General features: G+C 36.1%; 2 protein-coding genes across 3 annotated transcripts; both read left to right on the forward strand.

Annotated features, from left to right (window-relative positions):
• The first annotated feature begins 277 nt into the window (after nucleotides 1-277).
• Nucleotides 278-7,170, forward strand: LOC106380898 (myosin-3). Of its 2 annotated transcripts, none has more exons than XM_013820739.3 (24): nucleotides 278-551; nucleotides 961-1,273; nucleotides 1,330-1,431; nucleotides 1,526-1,669; nucleotides 1,762-1,912; nucleotides 1,999-2,026; nucleotides 2,222-2,387; nucleotides 2,488-2,551; nucleotides 2,654-2,667; nucleotides 2,759-2,843; nucleotides 3,037-3,140; nucleotides 3,224-3,362; nucleotides 3,487-3,605; nucleotides 3,781-3,933; nucleotides 4,043-4,132; nucleotides 4,245-4,322; nucleotides 4,500-4,658; nucleotides 4,786-4,992; nucleotides 5,155-5,360; nucleotides 5,449-5,584; nucleotides 5,663-5,792; nucleotides 5,880-6,026; nucleotides 6,099-6,157; nucleotides 6,252-7,170. In XM_013820739.3, exons 2-24 carry the CDS (start codon nucleotides 965-967, stop codon nucleotides 6,900-6,902), a joined length of 3,441 nt encoding a protein of 1,146 aa, XP_013676193.1. In that variant the 5' UTR covers nucleotides 278-551; nucleotides 961-964; the 3' UTR covers nucleotides 6,903-7,170. The 2 variants fall into 2 exon arrangements, with proteins under 2 accessions (XP_013676193.1, XP_013676191.1); XM_013820737.3 differs by having other exon boundaries at nucleotides 279-669.
• Nucleotides 7,171-9,957: 2,787 nt separating this feature from the next.
• LOC125608597 (uncharacterized protein At3g43530-like) lies at nucleotides 9,958-10,356 on the forward strand. The gene has a single exon (XM_048779016.1). It carries the CDS (start codon nucleotides 9,958-9,960, stop codon nucleotides 10,354-10,356), a length of 399 nt encoding a protein of 132 aa, XP_048634973.1.
• The last annotated feature ends 8,287 nt before the right edge of the window (nucleotides 10,357-18,643 follow it).

Here is an 18,643-nt window from a genome sequence, read left to right on the forward strand (position 1 = left end):
AATTTTCTGTGGAAACTAATTATCTACTGAATATAAGATTGAAGATTCCTTCTGAATTTGAACTGGTAGAAATTAGATTATAAAACTGATTACAAATAATGAAATAAACAACCATTCATACAGGTCACAGTAACGTATTTCATAATTTTTAAAAATTTCAAAATAATAATTCCGTTGTTAAATTTAAAAGTCATTAAATGAGGAAAATACCATCATTAAACTCTGCGATCACATAATAAGTTGAAAAAAAAAACATAGAAAAAGGTCGGATGACTTCCAATTAAAAAAATAAAAATCAAAGAAAACAGTTTTACTCTGCACAGAAAAAGTTGCCATCTTTCGTCTTCATCCTGTTCTTCTTCCTTTTCCTCGATCATCTCTCCAATTCTCTGATTTATATCTCTCTCCAATTTTCTCAGTAACCATTGTTACTGCCAAAACCCATACATAACATAACCCCCAAGTGTTGTCTAATGAATCTCTCCAAAGTTGACTTTTAGTTTCCTCTCTATTCATCGTTTACTGAGTCTACCACGGAGATATTTGCGTGTGTATGTATATTCAAGATTCATCTCCTTTGAGAAATCAAAATTCTTGTGAATAATCAAGTCTCTCTCTCTCTCTCTCTCTTACCATTAAAGTGTTTGCTGATACAATCTTTGAAAAAAGGTACTTCTATGAGCTAGCCTAGATCCAAATCAATTTCACAACTTTCAGTCTTATCGATGGTGTCTAGAAGCCGTCTTCTGCCGAAGAAACGTCTTTACTTGTTTTGTTTATTTTTTTAACCATAATATAGAAATTAGATTCTGTCTAAAATTGGTTTTGTGTTAGATCATCTGATCATAAAGTCCAATTGTCTTAAAGCCAAGTAAGCTGTATATAGATTAAGCCTTAGAAAACCAGAAGCACTTGTCTTGTCTTTTGAACTGAACAGCTCTCTTTATCTATCCCTTACAGGAAAATGTCTGAGAAGGCTAAGCCATTTGTTCAGTCACTTAAATCCATGCCGGCCGACTATAGATTCCTTGGTTCATCACCCCTTGAAGACTCCTCCTCTGGCTCAAGTGTTTCTGTGTCTATCCCACGAAATGGCCACTTAAAGAATGGAGCTGTTGGGGGAGTGGATAGTGGTAATGAGGATTCACCCTATGGCCTGCAAAGCGTTTCAAATGGAGACGAATCTTCACTTGTTGATGAAGATCCTATTGTTCCCTTGCCTGAGAGTAATGATCGCAGGTGGAGTGACACTAGCGTCTATGCTCGGAAAAAGGTATGCTTAAAGGTTTTGTCTTTTTCTTTTTTTGGAACTAACATTCCTTTTCTTAGGCACTGCAATTTTGGGTCCAACTTCCAAACGGTAACTGGGAGCTGGGGAAGGTGTTGTCAACTTCAGGGGACGAGTCTGTTATTAAACTGCCTGAGGGCAATGTAAGTTACATTTTTTTTCCAATTCCTCAAGTAAATTTTGATTATTACTTTTAAGTACTTGATCGGAATCTGTTACTACAACTTGGTTTAACAGGTTTTAAAGGTCATATCAGAGACTCTAGTACCTGCAAATCCTGATATTCTTGATGGAGTGGACGACCTCATGCAACTAAGTTACTTAAATGAGCCATCAGTGTTGTATAACCTTGAGTATCGGTACAACCAAGACATGATATATGTAAGCCTTTTTTTTTTTTGTATAATATTGACAGTATAGTCCAATGTTTCAGCCTTTATCATTGATTTTCTGAATTTTCTTTGAGGTGCTAGACAAAAGCTGGGCCTGTTCTAGTGGCTGTAAATCCCTTCAAGGAGGTTCCTTTGTATGGAGATCGCAACATTGAAGCATACAGGAAGAGGTCAAACCAGAGCCCTCATGTCTATGCTATTGCAGATACAGCAATCCGTGAAATGATACGAGGTGGGATCATGTTTCTTAATTTGTCAAAGTGTTCAATGTATTGCACTCTATGTTTTCATTCTCATCTTTTTCGGTTTCCTTTCCAGATGAAGTTAACCAATCTATCATTATCAGGTAATCTCCTCCTTTAAAGTTACCTTTTACAAATTAAGTAAATATAGGCGCACTTATGGAGCTTACAAGTGTGTCTATATTCACTCGTTGAGCATTCTTCCCGCCAATATTTTTGCCTCTATAGAATTCATCTACTGCTTTAAATCTTTGTGCATTTTGAAATGTTTTCTTAACACATGATATCTTTTTATATAGTGGAGAGAGTGGAGCAGGGAAAACTGAGACAGCGAAAATAGCAATGCAGTACTTGGCTTCTCTTGGAGGTGGAAGTGGGATCGAGAATGAGATACTAAAGACCAATCCCATCTTGGAAGCCTTTGGAAATGCAAAAACATTGAGAAACGATAACTCTAGTCGTTTTGTAAGCCCCCAGTCTCCATTAGGCCTTATGCATGATCTTATTTTTACAATGTGAAAGTTTTGTTTGTTTCATAATATTTCTTTGGTGTTAAAATTGACAGGGGAAGCTGATAGAGATTCATTTTAGTGAAACAAGGAAGATTTCCGGTGCTAAAATTCAAACATGTAAGCATAAGTCTTTTTAGTTGCTGCTGCTCCACAATTCTTTGTTATTCTTTCCTTTACAACACCTGACTTGGCCTTTTGCTGTTTCTTCAAATTTTGCAGTTTTACTAGAAAAGGTAAGTTTCTCTATATGATTTTTGACGCTTAAACGGTTTGAGATAACCTTTGTATGATTTTTTATTTTATTTTTCTGACACATTTTAATAGTCTAGAGTGGTTCAATGTGCGGAAGGAGAGAGGTCATATCACATATTTTATCAGCTTTGTGCTGGAGCTTCACCTGCGCTTAGAGGTATGATTTTAAAATCTGAATCCCATAAAGAGCTTATAACAGTTCTCTTTAGAAAATATTTTCTGCCTTTTAATGTAAATTATTTGTTACCTGTTAATATGTTCATCATGTATTAATAGAGATGTAGTTGCTGACTAACTGGTGTAACAATATTTTATATCTGACCTTTTTATTCCACTCATTGTAAAATCAGAGAAGCTAAATTTGACAAGCGCAAAAGAGTATAATTATTTGAGACAGAGCAATTGCTATTCAATTAAAGGAGTTGATGACGCTGAACGTTTTCAAGCTGTTCAAGTAAATCTCTTCTTCTTTTTTTCCCTCCGCATATTTCAATCATTTATTTGTCCTTTTGATTGAAAAACTCTTTGCTGTTGCAGGAAGCCTTAGATATTGTGCACGTTAGTAAAGACGATCAGGAAAGTGTATTTGCAATGCTTGCAGCAGTGTTATGGCTGGGGAATGTCTCATTCTCCATTATTGACAATGAAAACCACGCTGAACCTGAATCAGATGAAAGTAATGCTCTATAGCTCTTGTTTCATTCGGTTGGAGAAGGGTTTTGGCTATTCAAATTTTGCTGCTTAATATTTGTGGATGCACAAGCAAGACTAACTTAAGTGCTGTTTCTTTTTTTTTCCAGGTTTATCAACTGTTGCTAGATTGATTGGGTGCAACATCAATGACCTTAAGCTAGCTCTATCAAAGCGTAATATAAAAGTTAGAAATGAAACTTTTGTACAGAAGCTAACCCTTTCGCAGGTTGGCATCTAACTTTTTGTGCATAACTGTATTCTGAGTAGGGTTGGTTTTCCACTCTGTAATCATGACCTATGCCTATTATTTATTTGGCTTCAAGCCTTGCAGTACACGACTATTCCTTCATCAAAATAATGGCTTGTTTTTTGTTTATTTCTTTCTTGTTTTATCTCATCAGGCCATTGATGCAAGAGATGCTTTAGCAAAGTCAATCTATGCCAGCCTATTCGACTGGCTGGTTGAACAGATAAACAAATCTCTTGCCGTAGGAAAGAGGAGAACTGGCAGATCCATCAGCATTCTTGATATCTATGGCTTTGAATCATTCAATGTATGCTTCTTTTTAGTCTCTCTTTTCTTTTTTTTTACTGCATGAACTTAGAGAAGCTATCTGTATATTTGATATTTGGTTTGCTGAATAACATCTTCACATGCTGCAGAAGAATAGTTTTGAGCAGTTCTGCATAAATTATGCGAATGAGAGATTGCAGCAACACTTTAATCGTCATCTATTCAAGCTAGAGCAGGAGGTACTGTTACCCTTTTCTGCTATGGGTCCTTGTAGTATATCTAAGCTGAGCATTCACGTGACAGACAATCTATTGAGTTCGAAGGGCTTAATATGTCTTTCTGCTCTTCCAGGAATATATCAAAGATGGGATTGACTGGACAAGGGTTGATTTTGAGGACAACCAAACCTGTCTCAGGCTCTTTGAAAAGGTAATACGATAACTAATCTACTCTACAGCCAGTTACCATCATTTGCTACTCAGCTGTGAGTTTCGATCATCAAGCTGCATAGCAGTCGTTGAGATATATTGTGTTGGAACATGTTTATTGTTTATTCCAAAGCATGTCTTCTAAGTTCTAAGACACATAAGTATCACATGTGTGCAGAAACCATTAGGTCTGCTCTCTCTTCTTGATGAGGAATCCACATTTCCGAATGGCACAGATTTGACACTTGCCAACAAGCTTAAGGAACACCTAAGTGATAATTCCTGTTTTAGAGGAGATCGAGGGAAGACCTTCACCGTTGCTCATTATGCTGGAGAGGTAATATCTTTAGAAAACTCTGTGGCACCATTTTACAAGACATGCCACAACATAATTGGGTCTGTGGGTTGCAATGACAAATGAATCCTTCACAAGACCAACCTTTAGTTGTTTTTTTCTAACTCAGGTTACATATGAGACAACTGGATTTCTAGAGAAGAACCGGGATTTGCTGCATTCGGATTCTATTAAGCTTTTGTCGTCTTGCTCTCGCCACCTTCCCCAAGCGTTTGCTTCTAGTATGCTCGTCCATTCTGAAAAACCTGTTGTTGGACCTTTACACAAAGCAGGTGGAGCTGATTCCCAGCGACTGAGTGTAGCAACTAAATTTAAGGTAGGGCATTTTTTCCTTAAACACAGCTTGCTTCTATTTCTGCTCTTACATGATCTAAGCTTGTTGAGGTTTTTTCTTATCTAAAGTGCTTACTTTAAAAGGAAACATCTCATCATCCTATAATATTTGATATTGCTGACCATGCTTGCATACTTTTTTCAGGGTCAACTTTTCGAATTGATGCAGCGTTTAGGAAAGACTACCCCACATTTCATTCGCTGCATAAAGCCAAACAGTGTTCAGTCTCCGGGGTTGTATGATCAAGAGCTTGTCTTACAGCAGCTACGATGCTGTGGGGTCCTAGAGGTAGTTCGAATTTCTCGGTCTGGGTTTCCCACGAGAATGTCTCATCAAAAGTTTGCCCTAAGGTAACAACTCCATCAGTATTCAGTTGCAGCACTTTCATTAGTTTTGCAAATAATCATTCATGTTACTTTTCTTGTTATCATACTTTAGGTATGGATTCCTTCTGCTGGAGAGCATTGCAGCAAAAGATCCACTTAGTGTTTCGGTTGCCATTCTTCATCAGTTCAACATCTTGCCAGAGATGTATCAAGTCGGCTACACAAAACTGTTTTTCAGAACAGGCCAGGTACTATAGCTAGTCGCTTGATCTCCTGCCAAAAAATTATAGACTCTTGCTTCAATGTCTTCGCTTCACCATTGGCAGATTGGGGTTCTTGAAGATACAAGGAACCGCACTCTTCATGGGATTTTACGTCTCCAAAGCTGTTTTAGAGGGCACCAAGCACGAAGTCGTCTGAGAGAGTATAAAAGAGGAATTACTTTTCTTCAATCATGTATTTGTCCTTCTCTCATCACTATAAAGTGGAGACATTTTCAGCTTAACTTGAGCTAAGGCCTCTTCATACATCCTTTTGTTTCAGTTGTTCGTGGAGAAAAGATAAGAAAGGAATACACAGAGTTACTGCGGAGGCATAGGGCTTGTTCTGCTATACAAAGCCATGTTAAGAGAAGTATTGCTAAGAGACGGTATAAAGCCAAGGTTGATGCATCTCTTGTAATACAGTCAGGTAAATAGGGTTTGATTAATTAAAGCAAATCTTGAAATGCCATAACTAACTGAAACCTTTATTTTCTTGCAGCAATTCGTGGCGAGCTGGTTAGAAGATGCGGTGGGGATATTAAATATGGAGGCACCAAGGTCCTAACATAGTTATCATTATTTGCTTGCATCCGACTTAAAAGGATATGAATGAACAATTGCTTGACTCTTGAACCGGTTTCTTATTACGCAGAGAAATGAGTCAGGGGAGGTGCTAGTGCACGCATCAGTACTTTCCGAACTTCAGCGCAGGGTTCTGAGAACCGAAGCTGCTCTTCGTGAGAAAGAAGAGGAGAACGATATTCTCAGACAAAGACTCCAGCAGTACGACAACAGGTGGTCTGAATACGAAATGAAGATGAAATCCATGGAAGAAATTTGGCAAAAGCAGATGAGATCATTGCAATCCAGTCTTTCCATTGCAAAGAGAAGCCTAGATGTCGAGGGTTCACCCAGATACTCGGATGCATCTGTGAACGCTAGCGATGCAAGTGATTTCTCTGTGAGTGGTGATTTCAGGACCCCTGGGAGAAGTGGAAGTGTTGGTTTAAGCGTGATAAGCCGGTTAGCAGAAGAATTCGGACAAAGAGCTCAGGTGTTTGGAGATGACACAAAGTTCTTGATGGAAGTGAAATCTGGTAAGGTGGAAGCAAACTTGAGTCCGGAAAGGGAGCTGAGGAGGCTGAAGCAGATGTTTGAGACTTGGAAGAAGGATTATGGAGGGAGACTAAGGGAAACGAAAACGATACTTAGCAGACTTGGGAATGAAGAAACTGGTGGTTCACCCTTAGTGGAAAGGGTGAAGACGAAGTGGTGGGGGAGGTTAAGGAGTACCAGGTTTTAATGGCATGTTCCTTTCTTGAGACGCACGTCTCTTTCTTTTTTTTTTCTTCTTATTTGATGTTATTTGAGGTTTTGGTTTTGTTGCTGCGAGAGGTGAGAAGGCTCATGGGACTAAAATGAGTCCAAATCTACTGGCAAATTCAGTAAATATTTTTTATACATTAAACTTGTATTGATAATATCCATTTGTCCCAAGACTATGTGGACTGACCAGTGTTGTGGAAACATATAAAGCATCAATAAAATATCTTTGCGAGAAGCATCAAATACACTGAGAGAATAATATATCACTGATCTGCTCAACAGTTTAAAATCCTGGTAGAGTTGATATTGAGAAATCTAAAGTTGGATATTTCCAGCAACTTCGTGACGTAAAAGAATATTTCCATGAACTCTTTACATAAAATGTTAGAATTGTTAGAATAGAATGCTACTTCACAATGAACCAGGATACTGTATTGGGATTATTGTATTGTATTAGATTATTATTCTACATCTGGTCAAATTAGTGAATAGTGAGTTTAGTCGCCTGGTCTCGTTTGCTTATATGAAGATTGTCGTGATCTGTTCCGGACGGTGCTTTTCATAATCCACTGCATGGCATGGTTAGAGCAGTGGTGGACGAACTTCACGCAGCTTTACACTGTTGGGGCTCTGGTTATCTTTCACTGGATCAAATGCTCAAATGCCTCCCAAAATATCAGAACAGTCTCAGTTACAATTTTCACTTTATTTCCACTCTTTTTTATAAAAAAAGGTGATCTCTCCCTTCAAAACCAACTATATTAATTCTGGATCATTTTCTATTCAAAGTTAAACTAAAACTAGATTTTTTATCCACGTGACTGCATATCTTTTTCATTTTCATATGAGCCAACATTTTCTTTATAATATAAATTATAAAATATGTCGACTAATGTTTCATGGTTTATACTGTGTTTGTGTTGTTCAAACCAATTAGAAATAAAAGTCTTTTGTATGATGCATGAATTTTAACTCTAAACGTATTATTTTAGGGTCATCTATTAATCGTTGGATTTACAGAAACATAACAATAACACAAAATAGTAAGAGCACCATTAGTGTTTGAGCCCGGCCTGGCCCGAAAATATTTTGGACCTAGAATTCAAAACCCGGCCAGGTCTTTGTAGGCTATAGGGTTTTTCGGGCGTTTTGGGCTTTTCGAAAAATAATTTGTCATTGTCACTTCCATCGTTTAATACATTGTCACTTCCAACGTTTTAATACATGTGTATTTTCATTTAAAAAACAGTTTCATTTTTTTGTTTTAAAATATAAAATGAGTTAAAACTTTTCTTCTTTATCAAAAAAGTTTTACTTTTTCGTATGCTTTTAAAAACATATTATAAACAAACCAAACTTAATAAGGTTTAAATAATTAAATATAAATTAAAACTAAACATATAAGAGAACAAAATTTATGACAAACGTGGTCGAACATTTTATATTTTGTATTTTGAAATTAAAAAAAAACATGTTGTACATAAAAGAAAAATGTACATTTGCAAAATTTAAAATGTGACACTTGAAATGATCAAACAATAAAGTGCATTAACAAATTTTATATTTGCTTTAATAGAGTTTGGATAAAAATATAAAAATAATATGTCAATACTAATAATGGTTTTAATTGCAAGAACGATAATATTTAAAGTAAAGTATAAAATTTTGGGTTTTCGGGCCGGCCCTAACCCAAACAAGCTTAGGCCCAAAATACCCGAAGCTCAAATAGATTTAGCCTAAAAACCCCAAATTTTTTGGGCTAATAAAACTAAGCCCAAGTCCGGTAATTTCTACGGCTGGGCGAACTCGAACTGCAGGCTTCGACCCTAATTGACATGCCTAATGTTAGTTACCTCGACAAGAGCACCTAGCAAATAAAATATTAATAGTTAGAATATAAATCAATTAAACATTAAATTTTAAATAAGAAAAGTAAATTAAACCAGTAATAAGAAACACATGAAAGGGAAGAGTCACGTCTTTAACAGAGAAGAATCAAACTCTGGCAGGCTCTCCGACGACAGAAAAAAATTCCCATACGCTATTCTTCATTTTTTTCTATTTAATTTTTATTATTTAATTACTAGAAAATAATAAAATACCATAATACCAGGATACAATTCAAAAAAATTATAATCTACCCATGCGGACTATAAAACCTGGTATCACCCACCCGTTAAACCCGAAATTATTCCTTATTAAATCGACTACGTACATTCAAAAATTCGGACACGTTCATTAAAATGAGTCTTTTTCAAATCCACATTCAGATCATTTTGTCCAACCGTTGCCGGCGGAACAAACAAGAATGAAGCAATCAATTTCAAAGATGGCTCCACCAAACAAAACTGAGGGTCAGAGAACCCGTTCAAAGAAGACATCCGTCTGTCCAAGGGTTGCAGAGGATCCAAAGTTTGGATCCAACTCGAATCCAATAGAAGTAAACTCTAACCCAGAGGGCCAGACGTCGTAATATCCATGGAGATTGTCGAAACCGATGCGAACCCAGAAGAAGAAGAAGAAGAAGAAGAAGAAGAAGAAGAAGAAGAAGAAGAAGAAGAAGAAGAAGAAGAAGAAGAAGAAGAAGACAAGCAGTCTAAGTATTCAGAAGAAGCGGATGCTACTCCTGAACATGTAAGGATAAGGTGAACTGGTAAAAGTGTGTAGAACTCAGTAATAGTTATAGTGTTCCTGTTTGTATAACTTGGTAGAACGCAATGAAATGGAGAATGCTGAAATGTATAACTTGGTAAGAAAGTGAGTAAAACTTAGACTGTTTGATTATATAACTTTGAACAACTTAGTAGTAAAACGAATTTGTTTTAAATTTTATTTAGTTGATCCGCTTTTGGTATTGATAGCAGTATTTGGAGGACATAACTGAAGTTGTTCAAAGTATTTGGAGGACATAACTGAAGTTGTGCAACCAGTACTTTCCTTCAACTAAGTATGGGAAAGTAATACATATTTCATCAAAGTGTTATATCGCAGAGACGATAGACTTTCTAGCGTAGAAGCTGACCGAGACAGAGATGGACTGGTTCTACAACCACCCACAGTTAAAACATATATTTCATTTGAAAAACCCAAAACACAAGTGGACGGGAATCTGGATGCTCGTTCTTCATACAACTAAAACAAAGAATGATAAGGAGTTATGGTTCATTGTCAATGGCGTTCCTATCCGATACTCCCTCAGAGAAATGACACTCATCTCGGGACTACACTGCTATGCTTATCCCAACAACTATGATAGGATGGGTGGTTCAAGCTTCATTGAGAAGCATTTTGAATCATGGAAGAAGATTAAATACGAGACTGTGGAGAAGAAGCTGAAGGCAATGAAAGGGCGTTTCTCTGGGGAGCGTCTGAAGAAGGATGTCTTGTATTTCTTATGCACTGTCATCCTAGGACCCAAAAAGACTGGATAAGATGCACCATCTATTGACCGTTTCTACGAGTTGTCAATAATTTTTTTTAATGCAGAACTTTCCCATAAGGATGTTTTGCATTTGATAAGAACTTGGATGATGTGTCTTGGTTATTGCGGAAGGCCGAAGGGGTTGGGAAACGCAATGGATAGTTTCTAGTTTATGTATTCCTTTGTTGATAAACCCTGAATATTTACTCATAATTTCAAATTTGAAAATTATATACAAACCCTGAATGCCCACGAATGTGCAAGATGCAGTACAAAAACGTTGGTGGAACCAAGGCTTGCACTATCAAAGAAATTAATGCGAGACTTGGCAGACTAAGAATTTTGAGAGTATCTTGGAACCAACGCCCATTGAAAGAAATTTTTTGCGAAGAATCATGGGAGAGGAGAGCAATTGGAATGTCAACTACGATAATGATGCGGTTGTTGATCGTTGGACCAGGAATATACTTAAAGGGAAGCAGAAAATCTTCTTTGAAGAAATGTAAAAGAACGATTACGCTACCTGTATAACTCAGGTTGAAGCTCTCCATGCTCCTGCTCGTAAGAAGAAAAAGAAGACTCCAGTTGAGACTGCCTCGATTGAGACTCTGGAGTATCTGATTTAAATGAGATTGAATCTCGCTTGAGAAAGGAGACTCAAGAGAGTTTTAATGAACAAAAAAGTTTTGTCTTAACTGGAATGAACGTTATGAATCAAAAGGTTGATTCTCTAGGTGACTGGCCGAATTAAAATCTCTAAGTAAGGCTGTTGAAGAGGTTGTTGGAGAGCCTTCTGGAGAGCCTTTTGGTGAGCAGCCTGATGGAGAGGCTGACGGACAGCCTGGCACAGAGGCTGTTGGACACCCTGATGGATAGACAGGTGGTAAGACTGATGCACTCTCTGTTTAAGAAATTTCTCGTGCCGCGGTGAAGCAAGGTAGTAATGAACCAAGTGAGAAAGAAATGGAGGGTGGTGAAACTTTGTCGGCCTTTGTCAAGAGGGTATGTGTATCTGATGGACAAAGAGGAAGCTTGTCCGTCCAATAGGCCTAGATTAAAGCAAGAGCCGCAAAGGATAGGAATCAGAAGACTGAGAAGAAGGAGAAGCAGAAGAACGACAAGGCGAAGAAGGAGAAGAAGACCAAGAAACATAAGCAAGGGAATCACAAGTAGGCTAAACTCTTTTCCTAAACTTTGAATGGAAAATTAGCTTTTGTAAAATTTGATGCTTGGATGAGAAAACTTTATCATTTATCGCAATGTTAGACTAAGTTCCAATTTTACATTTTCGATTGCAAAAATTGAGAATTTTTTTCCAAATTTTACGTTTTCATTTGCAAAAGATAGGAATTTTTTTGCAAGTTTTACGTTTTCGCTTGCAATAGATGGGAAAAGTTTCCCAAGTTTTACATTTTTGTTTGCAAAAGAGGGGAAAAGTTTCCCAAATTTTACATTTTCCTTTGCAAAAGTTAACCAACTTTTACTTTATTTTTTGGAAAACTTAGGAGGGGTTGTCCAACTTTTACATTTTTGTATCATTGTAGCAGCATAGTTCCGATATGAAAGCAAACAGAAAAACAAAGACTTGTCCAGATAAGTTTCGAGTTGGCCGACTTTCCAGTTTCGAGTTAGATAAAACTTAGGATAAAAGTTTCACAAACTTAAATTTAACAAATAATTTAACCGTTGGCTGATTTCTTGATCTCTGCAAGTTCTAAGATAATTTGTGCAATCTTAGATTCCAACTTCGTGCGGTTGATCGCCTCGTCACGAGCGTCATTCTTCAACATAGTCAACTCATGTTCGATAGCTTGAAGACAACAAATGCGAAAGTGCAAACCATCATCCTGTACGGTCAACAGAACTTGCAAATTGAAGACAACCAATTCTAAATCTTGAAGAAAACATTTTTATTTCGTGCAATCGATTCTAACCTCACACTTTTGCATACATAGTAATGCCTTCCCTGCTCACCAGTCTCCACTCCGATAGGTTGGCCACAAGCACACTTTGTTGGAATGCCATAGTTTGCGTCCACTACGGCATAGAGCCAGTCACACTCTCTTTTCTCTGCCTTCATCAAGTTGTAGTAAGGATCTGACATTTTAGATTCAGATTTGAGAGAGAGCGAAATAAAAGGAGAAAAGATGGATGTGTGAGAGAGAGAACTTGAGGGCTTTGTTGACCTCCACCACCTTCTTCTAGCTCTTGCTCTTGTTCCCTAAGTACAACTATGTAGTCGTATGTACTGACTCCCTGTTAAGAGAAATGCATTTAGCTAAAGAATTGGCATGTACTGGAGCATTGGAAACAACCTTTTTGATGAGAAGAATGTGGAAGAAGAAAAGGTGAGCAACATGTAGTGTTTCCAGCATTGCTAGTAGAGTGCAAACAGCCTACAAGAGAAAAGAACAGTCACATCTTGCATTCAAGAGACAATAAAGGGAAGATCAATTGTAAAAGAACATTAACTTACAACGACTATGACATATGGAACTAGCGAGAAGCTGCTTCCCAACTTTAAGGCAATGTTTGCGTTGAACTGGTTCCTTTGGAGTAGACATAGTACTAACACTATTGGGACAAAAAATTTCGTGCTAGAGTTTATAACAAGTTTGCAGTTTTACAAATATCATCAAAGTTTCACTTTGATTTTTTTCACACTTTTCTTAGTTTTAATGGACTCAAGGGAGTTATATTATGGTTTACCACTTACATTTAGTTTGCTATGATCATTTCAACTAAACATGTAAATACATAAATAATTTCATGAAATATATAAGATTGATCATTTCATAAGGGCAATACAATGAAAGAAGCCACAAAAGTATACATACCGTAATGAAAACCTAGCTATTTGATGAATATTGAGAAATGGTAAATGGTAAAGAAATATTTTTTTTTCTAATTTAATTTCGTTCAATTCCATAACTAAATTAGAAAAGTTCTAATTTAATTTCGTTCAATGCCATGAAATTTGCAACAACTTACTAAGTTTCACTATCTTTTACTTTCTTTGTTTTACAAACTACAAAACTAGTTTTACCATGTCTTTACAAGTATTATTCAAAGTTTGGCTAACATAAAACAACATAACTAGTTTCACCCTTGTGTTTTTTGTGAACCTTGTGTTCCTTGTGATCCTTGTCGGATTCCTATTGAGCCTTGTGTTCCTTCCGAAGCATATAAATATGATTCCAACGTTTCCCTATTCCGCACTATCTTGTTCTTCTTCCAACGTTCCCCAACTGATGGATACCTTTTTTCATTAAATCCTCCCTGCCGTTTTGTGTATTGCGGAGGCAAGGCATACAACTTTTTAGTTTCTTCTGGAACAATCTATTCTGAACTTGATATATAGTCCTCCTATAAGCCATTCCCCATACATTCGTCAAGTAACAAGGCGAGCACAAAGCAAACAAATCACGCATGTCATATGGACAACCATCCTGCTTGAAACACTTATTCGATGCGGCTACTGCATGTACACATGGGTATTTATCAATATCAAAATATTTGCAGCTGCAAGTTTCACATCTCAAGTCCACAAAATAATTCTTGTTGTCATCTTCTGTGACACCATATACAAGATCAAAAGAATTCAACTCAGCCACCTCAAGGGTATAGAAGCAATTTCCTTCATTTGCTTGTTTAACCACTCAACTATTTTTTGAAGAATTGCATGAAGCATATGCAGTGAATCGTACCCACATGCCTTATTAAAAACCTCATTCTGAGACTACACAATGTTAGAGGTGTCTATGTTGTACTTTTTTGTTGGAAATTTACATTTCACCCATTTGAACATTTCACACGATTTATCAAAATACCTACTACGTGTTGGATACTTCTCCATGAAATCTGCATATCTTCTTTCAAACTCAGCCTCAAAATAAATCGTTACAATCTGTCAAAATTGTGATGCAACCTCATCCCTATGATGTTTACACTTAGTTTCACATTGTGTGACAGATGAAAGACACAATACCCATGTTGAGGCATCGGGAACAATTCAGATATTGCCTTGATGAGACTTGCATTTATGTCTGTAACAAACACCAATCCACTACTATCCGATATAACGGTTTCAACATTGTGAAAAATCTATTCCAACTTTATTTTTCTCGCCATCAGCGACATTAATAGCTAAAGGATAGTGGTGATGGTTAGGATCCTGCGCAGTGGCAATGATTAGTATACCGCCTTCCACAATTTTCAAAAAAGTTTCTTCCACAGTTATGACTTTTCTCATATACTCAAACCCTTCCATGCAAGGTCCGAAAGTAGCAAATATATACTTAAAACTTTTTTTCTCCATCCAATAACATACTTGTTTTTGAACCGGGGTTCATCTTCTCCAACATATAAAAATATGAAAACACATTCTCCTAACCTTCTTGTGGAGTACCACACAGATCATGAACTGCTCTATGCTTTCCTCTCAAAGCTGTAGGGCACTTCCACACAGAGGCGAATCCAAAGATTATTTTCAGTGGGGCACAATTGCTAGAATAGGTGTAAACTTACATATGATTATAGGTGTAGACATCAAATTTGTTATGAAATATACTAAATTTTAAAATTATTATGGGGGCAAGTGCACCCATAATCCTCTACCTAGGTTCGCCAGTGCTTCCACACCCAGTTTTCTTTTAACTAGAGTCATGAGAGTTCTAGGATCTGGGGTTTCCATATGTCCAGAAAAATTATTCTTAATAATAACTGTAACCATTCGTGGGTTGCCTTTATTTTTTTTGCTGGAGCTGAATTTCCCTTGAGCATGCATGCATTTTTGTGTATCTTCTAATCGAAAACATTTCAGAGTTCCTAACCTTTGTAGCCCTAACATACCATTCACAACCGTCTTCTGCTCCTCAACATCTAACCACATACTAAGACGTATCAGAGTCCGAGACAACAATACCAAAGCAGTTTTTTATTGATGCTCTATCAATTAAATCTTTCACAGCTTCTTAACTTGGAAATTCTAGACCCATCTCAATACCCATCCCATCTTCTCATTCCTCCATTGGTCAAACTTCTTCAACAACAACTGGAAGATCAACATATATAGCATGACTACACACAGGGCTACCCACTTTCTCCACATTCTCCACCTTCTCCACGTTCTCCATGTTCTCCACCTTCTCTACGTTCTCCAAATGCTGCACGTTTTCCCCACCAAAACCCACATCTTCTTCATTTCGAGTTACAACAGTTTTCATTGCCTCTTGCACCTCCACATGTTGTTCTTCACAAGAATTGTGTTCAACTTCGGGTACTCCACTTGAAAGCTCACTAAAATTCCTGCCAAATTAACTTGCTTTCTCAGTTCTAGAAAATTGCTCAGTTATGAGAACTTTTTTCCCTTACGTGATACCCTCTACACGCAGAATATTTCTTCTTTGGTCTTTATCCATTGATGTTAGATAAACAAACACATCTTCATCATCCAATATATATTATTGCCTCTTAGGTTTCATTACCACATGAATGTAATTCAAATTCAGCCTCTTCATGGATCTATGGCCATATTCCTGCATATCCTATCCACAAAGGCCGAGTAAGTGATCTCCTCCTTCGAAGATATCCTAAAAGATAATCATACAATCGACCGTCACTTGGAGTCATGATCATCTTCTGTCTTTGAATAGTATCCTTCGTAATCAAAGTGTATGTTCTTTGAATAAGAAATATCATCTCCTGTACAAATTAAAATGATAAACTTAAATTATACCTAGTTGTCCATTTTTAACTCCTACGTTATACTAAGTTTTACATTTTCACCAATAAAGTTTTGCCAAGTTATACCATATTTTATATTTTTACAAAAAAGGTTATTCTAAATAATACAATTTTACCAATCAGGTTAGACAAAGTTATATAGTTTTACGGTTATAATTTACTTATTTCTACAAATTGTTCGATTATAATTGTCCAAAGTTACACTAAGTTTCACCAGTTCAACCCACACCAAAACATCTTCTATTCAACCAGTTTTGGTTGGATCCACTAGAAGTTGTTTCCAAATTCTCAATTATAAAATAATATGAAAAAGAAGGAAGAAATAGAAACTGATTTCAACTCCAATTAAAAAATCCAATGTATGTCATCGATTACAACTGAGATTCATATGAATTTCAGCTACTAAACAATAACACAAGGAATATAAAAGTTTGAAGGTTACACTTCTGATTCCTCGCCAGTGGCTTCAATGTGATTCTCATTTTAATCTGATTTCAAACAATGGATGTCGTGAGCCAGTCGGTATTTCCTGAATTTGAATTCCACATCTGTTCTCCATGTCCCCTTTTCTATTAGATTCGAATCCCCGAAGAGAGAGAGTCTAATTAGGAAGCGGACCCACATGTGACGAATTAGAATGATTGGTTGAATTGAATCAATTAAGTGGGAATGTTTTTGACTTTCACCATTCCCCTTGAGAGTATCACAATGCATGAAAAGTACGCTAGACTCATTAAGAGTATTGCATATCAATTTTTTAGGAGCCTGCCAGAGTTTAGAAGAATCGTTTTTCCTTCCCTCTCTCACTTTTCCCAATATTCATTTTTTTAATTCTATAGAAACCATGCAAGGTACTTGCGATGCATGTGCTCTAATAGTCAAAACAAACCGTTTAACCAACTCTAGAAATCCTCCCCATTGCTCAGTATTGATTCCAAGAGTAGGTGATTTTGAATTGAATGACAGTCTCTGACAGCACCACTCTCAAATCCCATCGATTGGGTATTCATTATTAACTCCGACCTCTTCTTTTTCTTCTGAACAATAGTTTTAAGAGCAACATTGAAGCTTTTCTTATACGCGTATTTTCTCTCACTTACTACATCTATCTTTTGTAATGCTTTAGTTATCTTTATTTATCATTTTACTGTTGAGTGCATCTTCGGTTGTAACGGTCAAAGCCCAATGAACCTTTAATTTTAATATAAACATTTGCTGTTCAATAAAAAATTGAATGTCCATCTAGTTTTGAATGGCGTCGCATCTTTAAGTAAGTTGATGTCTTTAGGAGGAGCCATACAATTAAGGAAATGATAAGCTAGTATTTGTTCTATGAGTTATGTTGTATAGCATACAAGACTATTTATAGTGTTTAGTTAATGGTTTAATTTTTTATTTCTTTAATAAAATTGTATATATTTAGGTAGTAGATCTCCAGGAATATACTGTAAATTTAATTTTAAATGAGAAATCTAAAATATTTTAGTAGTTACCAATTTTTTTCTCAAAATTTTAAATTTGAGTATATATTAAGATTCAATTACATAAATTGCTTTAGTTACACCTGTTTTTGATCCTCTACTTTTATTTTAAACCAATTGTTTCAAATCTACTTGATAAATATTTCAAAATACATATACATACTATATATATATATATATGTTCCTATATATTAGAAATATATTTAGGTCTAAGTTCCACAAATATTATTCCCAGAAAAGCTAGATTATTTAGTCATATTGACTCTAAGTTTCTCTCACTCCACTGGTCTGATCTACGGTATTGGCTCTAACCAATTGTTTCAAATCTACTTGATAAATATTTTCAAAATATATATACATATATATTCCTATATATTAGAAATATATTTAGGTATAAGTTCCACAAATATTATTCCCAGAAAAAGTAGATTATTTAGTCATATTCACCCGCTGATCTATTCTACGGTTGTATTCTGAAACTAGATCTTCATTTGTCTACAGCTTCGAGAGACATGAGTAAAACTAGACCTAGGGATTTTGGGTATCGTGTAGTTCAGATAGTGGTTCAATTAGTATTTTAGCTAATTTCGATTCAGTTTGGTTTAAGTCCGGTTTAGTCAAAATATGATTTTCATATCCACAAAATACCCAAAAATAGTCAGATACCTTATTGTTGAGATATACTATTTTGGTTCGGGTAATAATTATCCAAAATACCCAAAGCATAAATAACCGAAAATTTTGGATTATTTTGGATATGTTGGATAAAAATATCTTTGATATTTTTGGATAGTTTTGGATAATTCAGAAACTAATAAAAAGTCAAAGTCAAACTTTCTCTCATCCTGCTGGTCTTGTATTTCCTTTCTTCTTCTTTTGCTTTATGGAAACTCCACTTTTCAAGTCAAGACTTGCTTTCACAGCTACATTGTCTTTTTTGGTCTCATTTTCATTTTGGGAATAACAGAAAACTTACTAGAGATGAACAATTCTCTATTTCTCAAACGAACTATTTCCAATTTCGTTGGAGAGTTCTTCTTTTCTTATAGTTCTCTATTTTTCTTAAGTTAA

Source organism: Brassica napus, chromosome A5 (assembly GCF_020379485.1).
Source record: "Brassica napus cultivar Da-Ae chromosome A5, Da-Ae, whole genome shotgun sequence".
In the NCBI taxonomy this organism is placed as follows: Eukaryota; Viridiplantae; Streptophyta; class Magnoliopsida; order Brassicales; family Brassicaceae; genus Brassica; species Brassica napus.

What these genes read in the sequence shown, in the direction of transcription:
- LOC106380898 (XM_013820739.3), top strand. Translation starts at nt 965, where the DNA reads ATGTCTGAGAAGGCTAAGCCATTTGTTCAGTCACTTAAATCCATGCCG. An exon ending in ACGATAACTCTAGTCGTTTT is followed by an intron (nt 2,388 to 2,487) that starts GTAAGCCCCCAG and finishes TAAAATTGACAG; the next exon opens with GGGAAGCTGATAGAGATTCA. An exon ending in GTGTAGCAACTAAATTTAAG is followed by an intron (nt 4,993 to 5,154) that starts GTAGGGCATTTT and finishes TACTTTTTTCAG; the next exon opens with GGTCAACTTTTCGAATTGAT.
- LOC125608597 (XM_048779016.1), top strand. Translation starts at nt 9,958, where the DNA reads ATGGACTGGTTCTACAACCACCCACAGTTAAAACATATATTTCATTTG.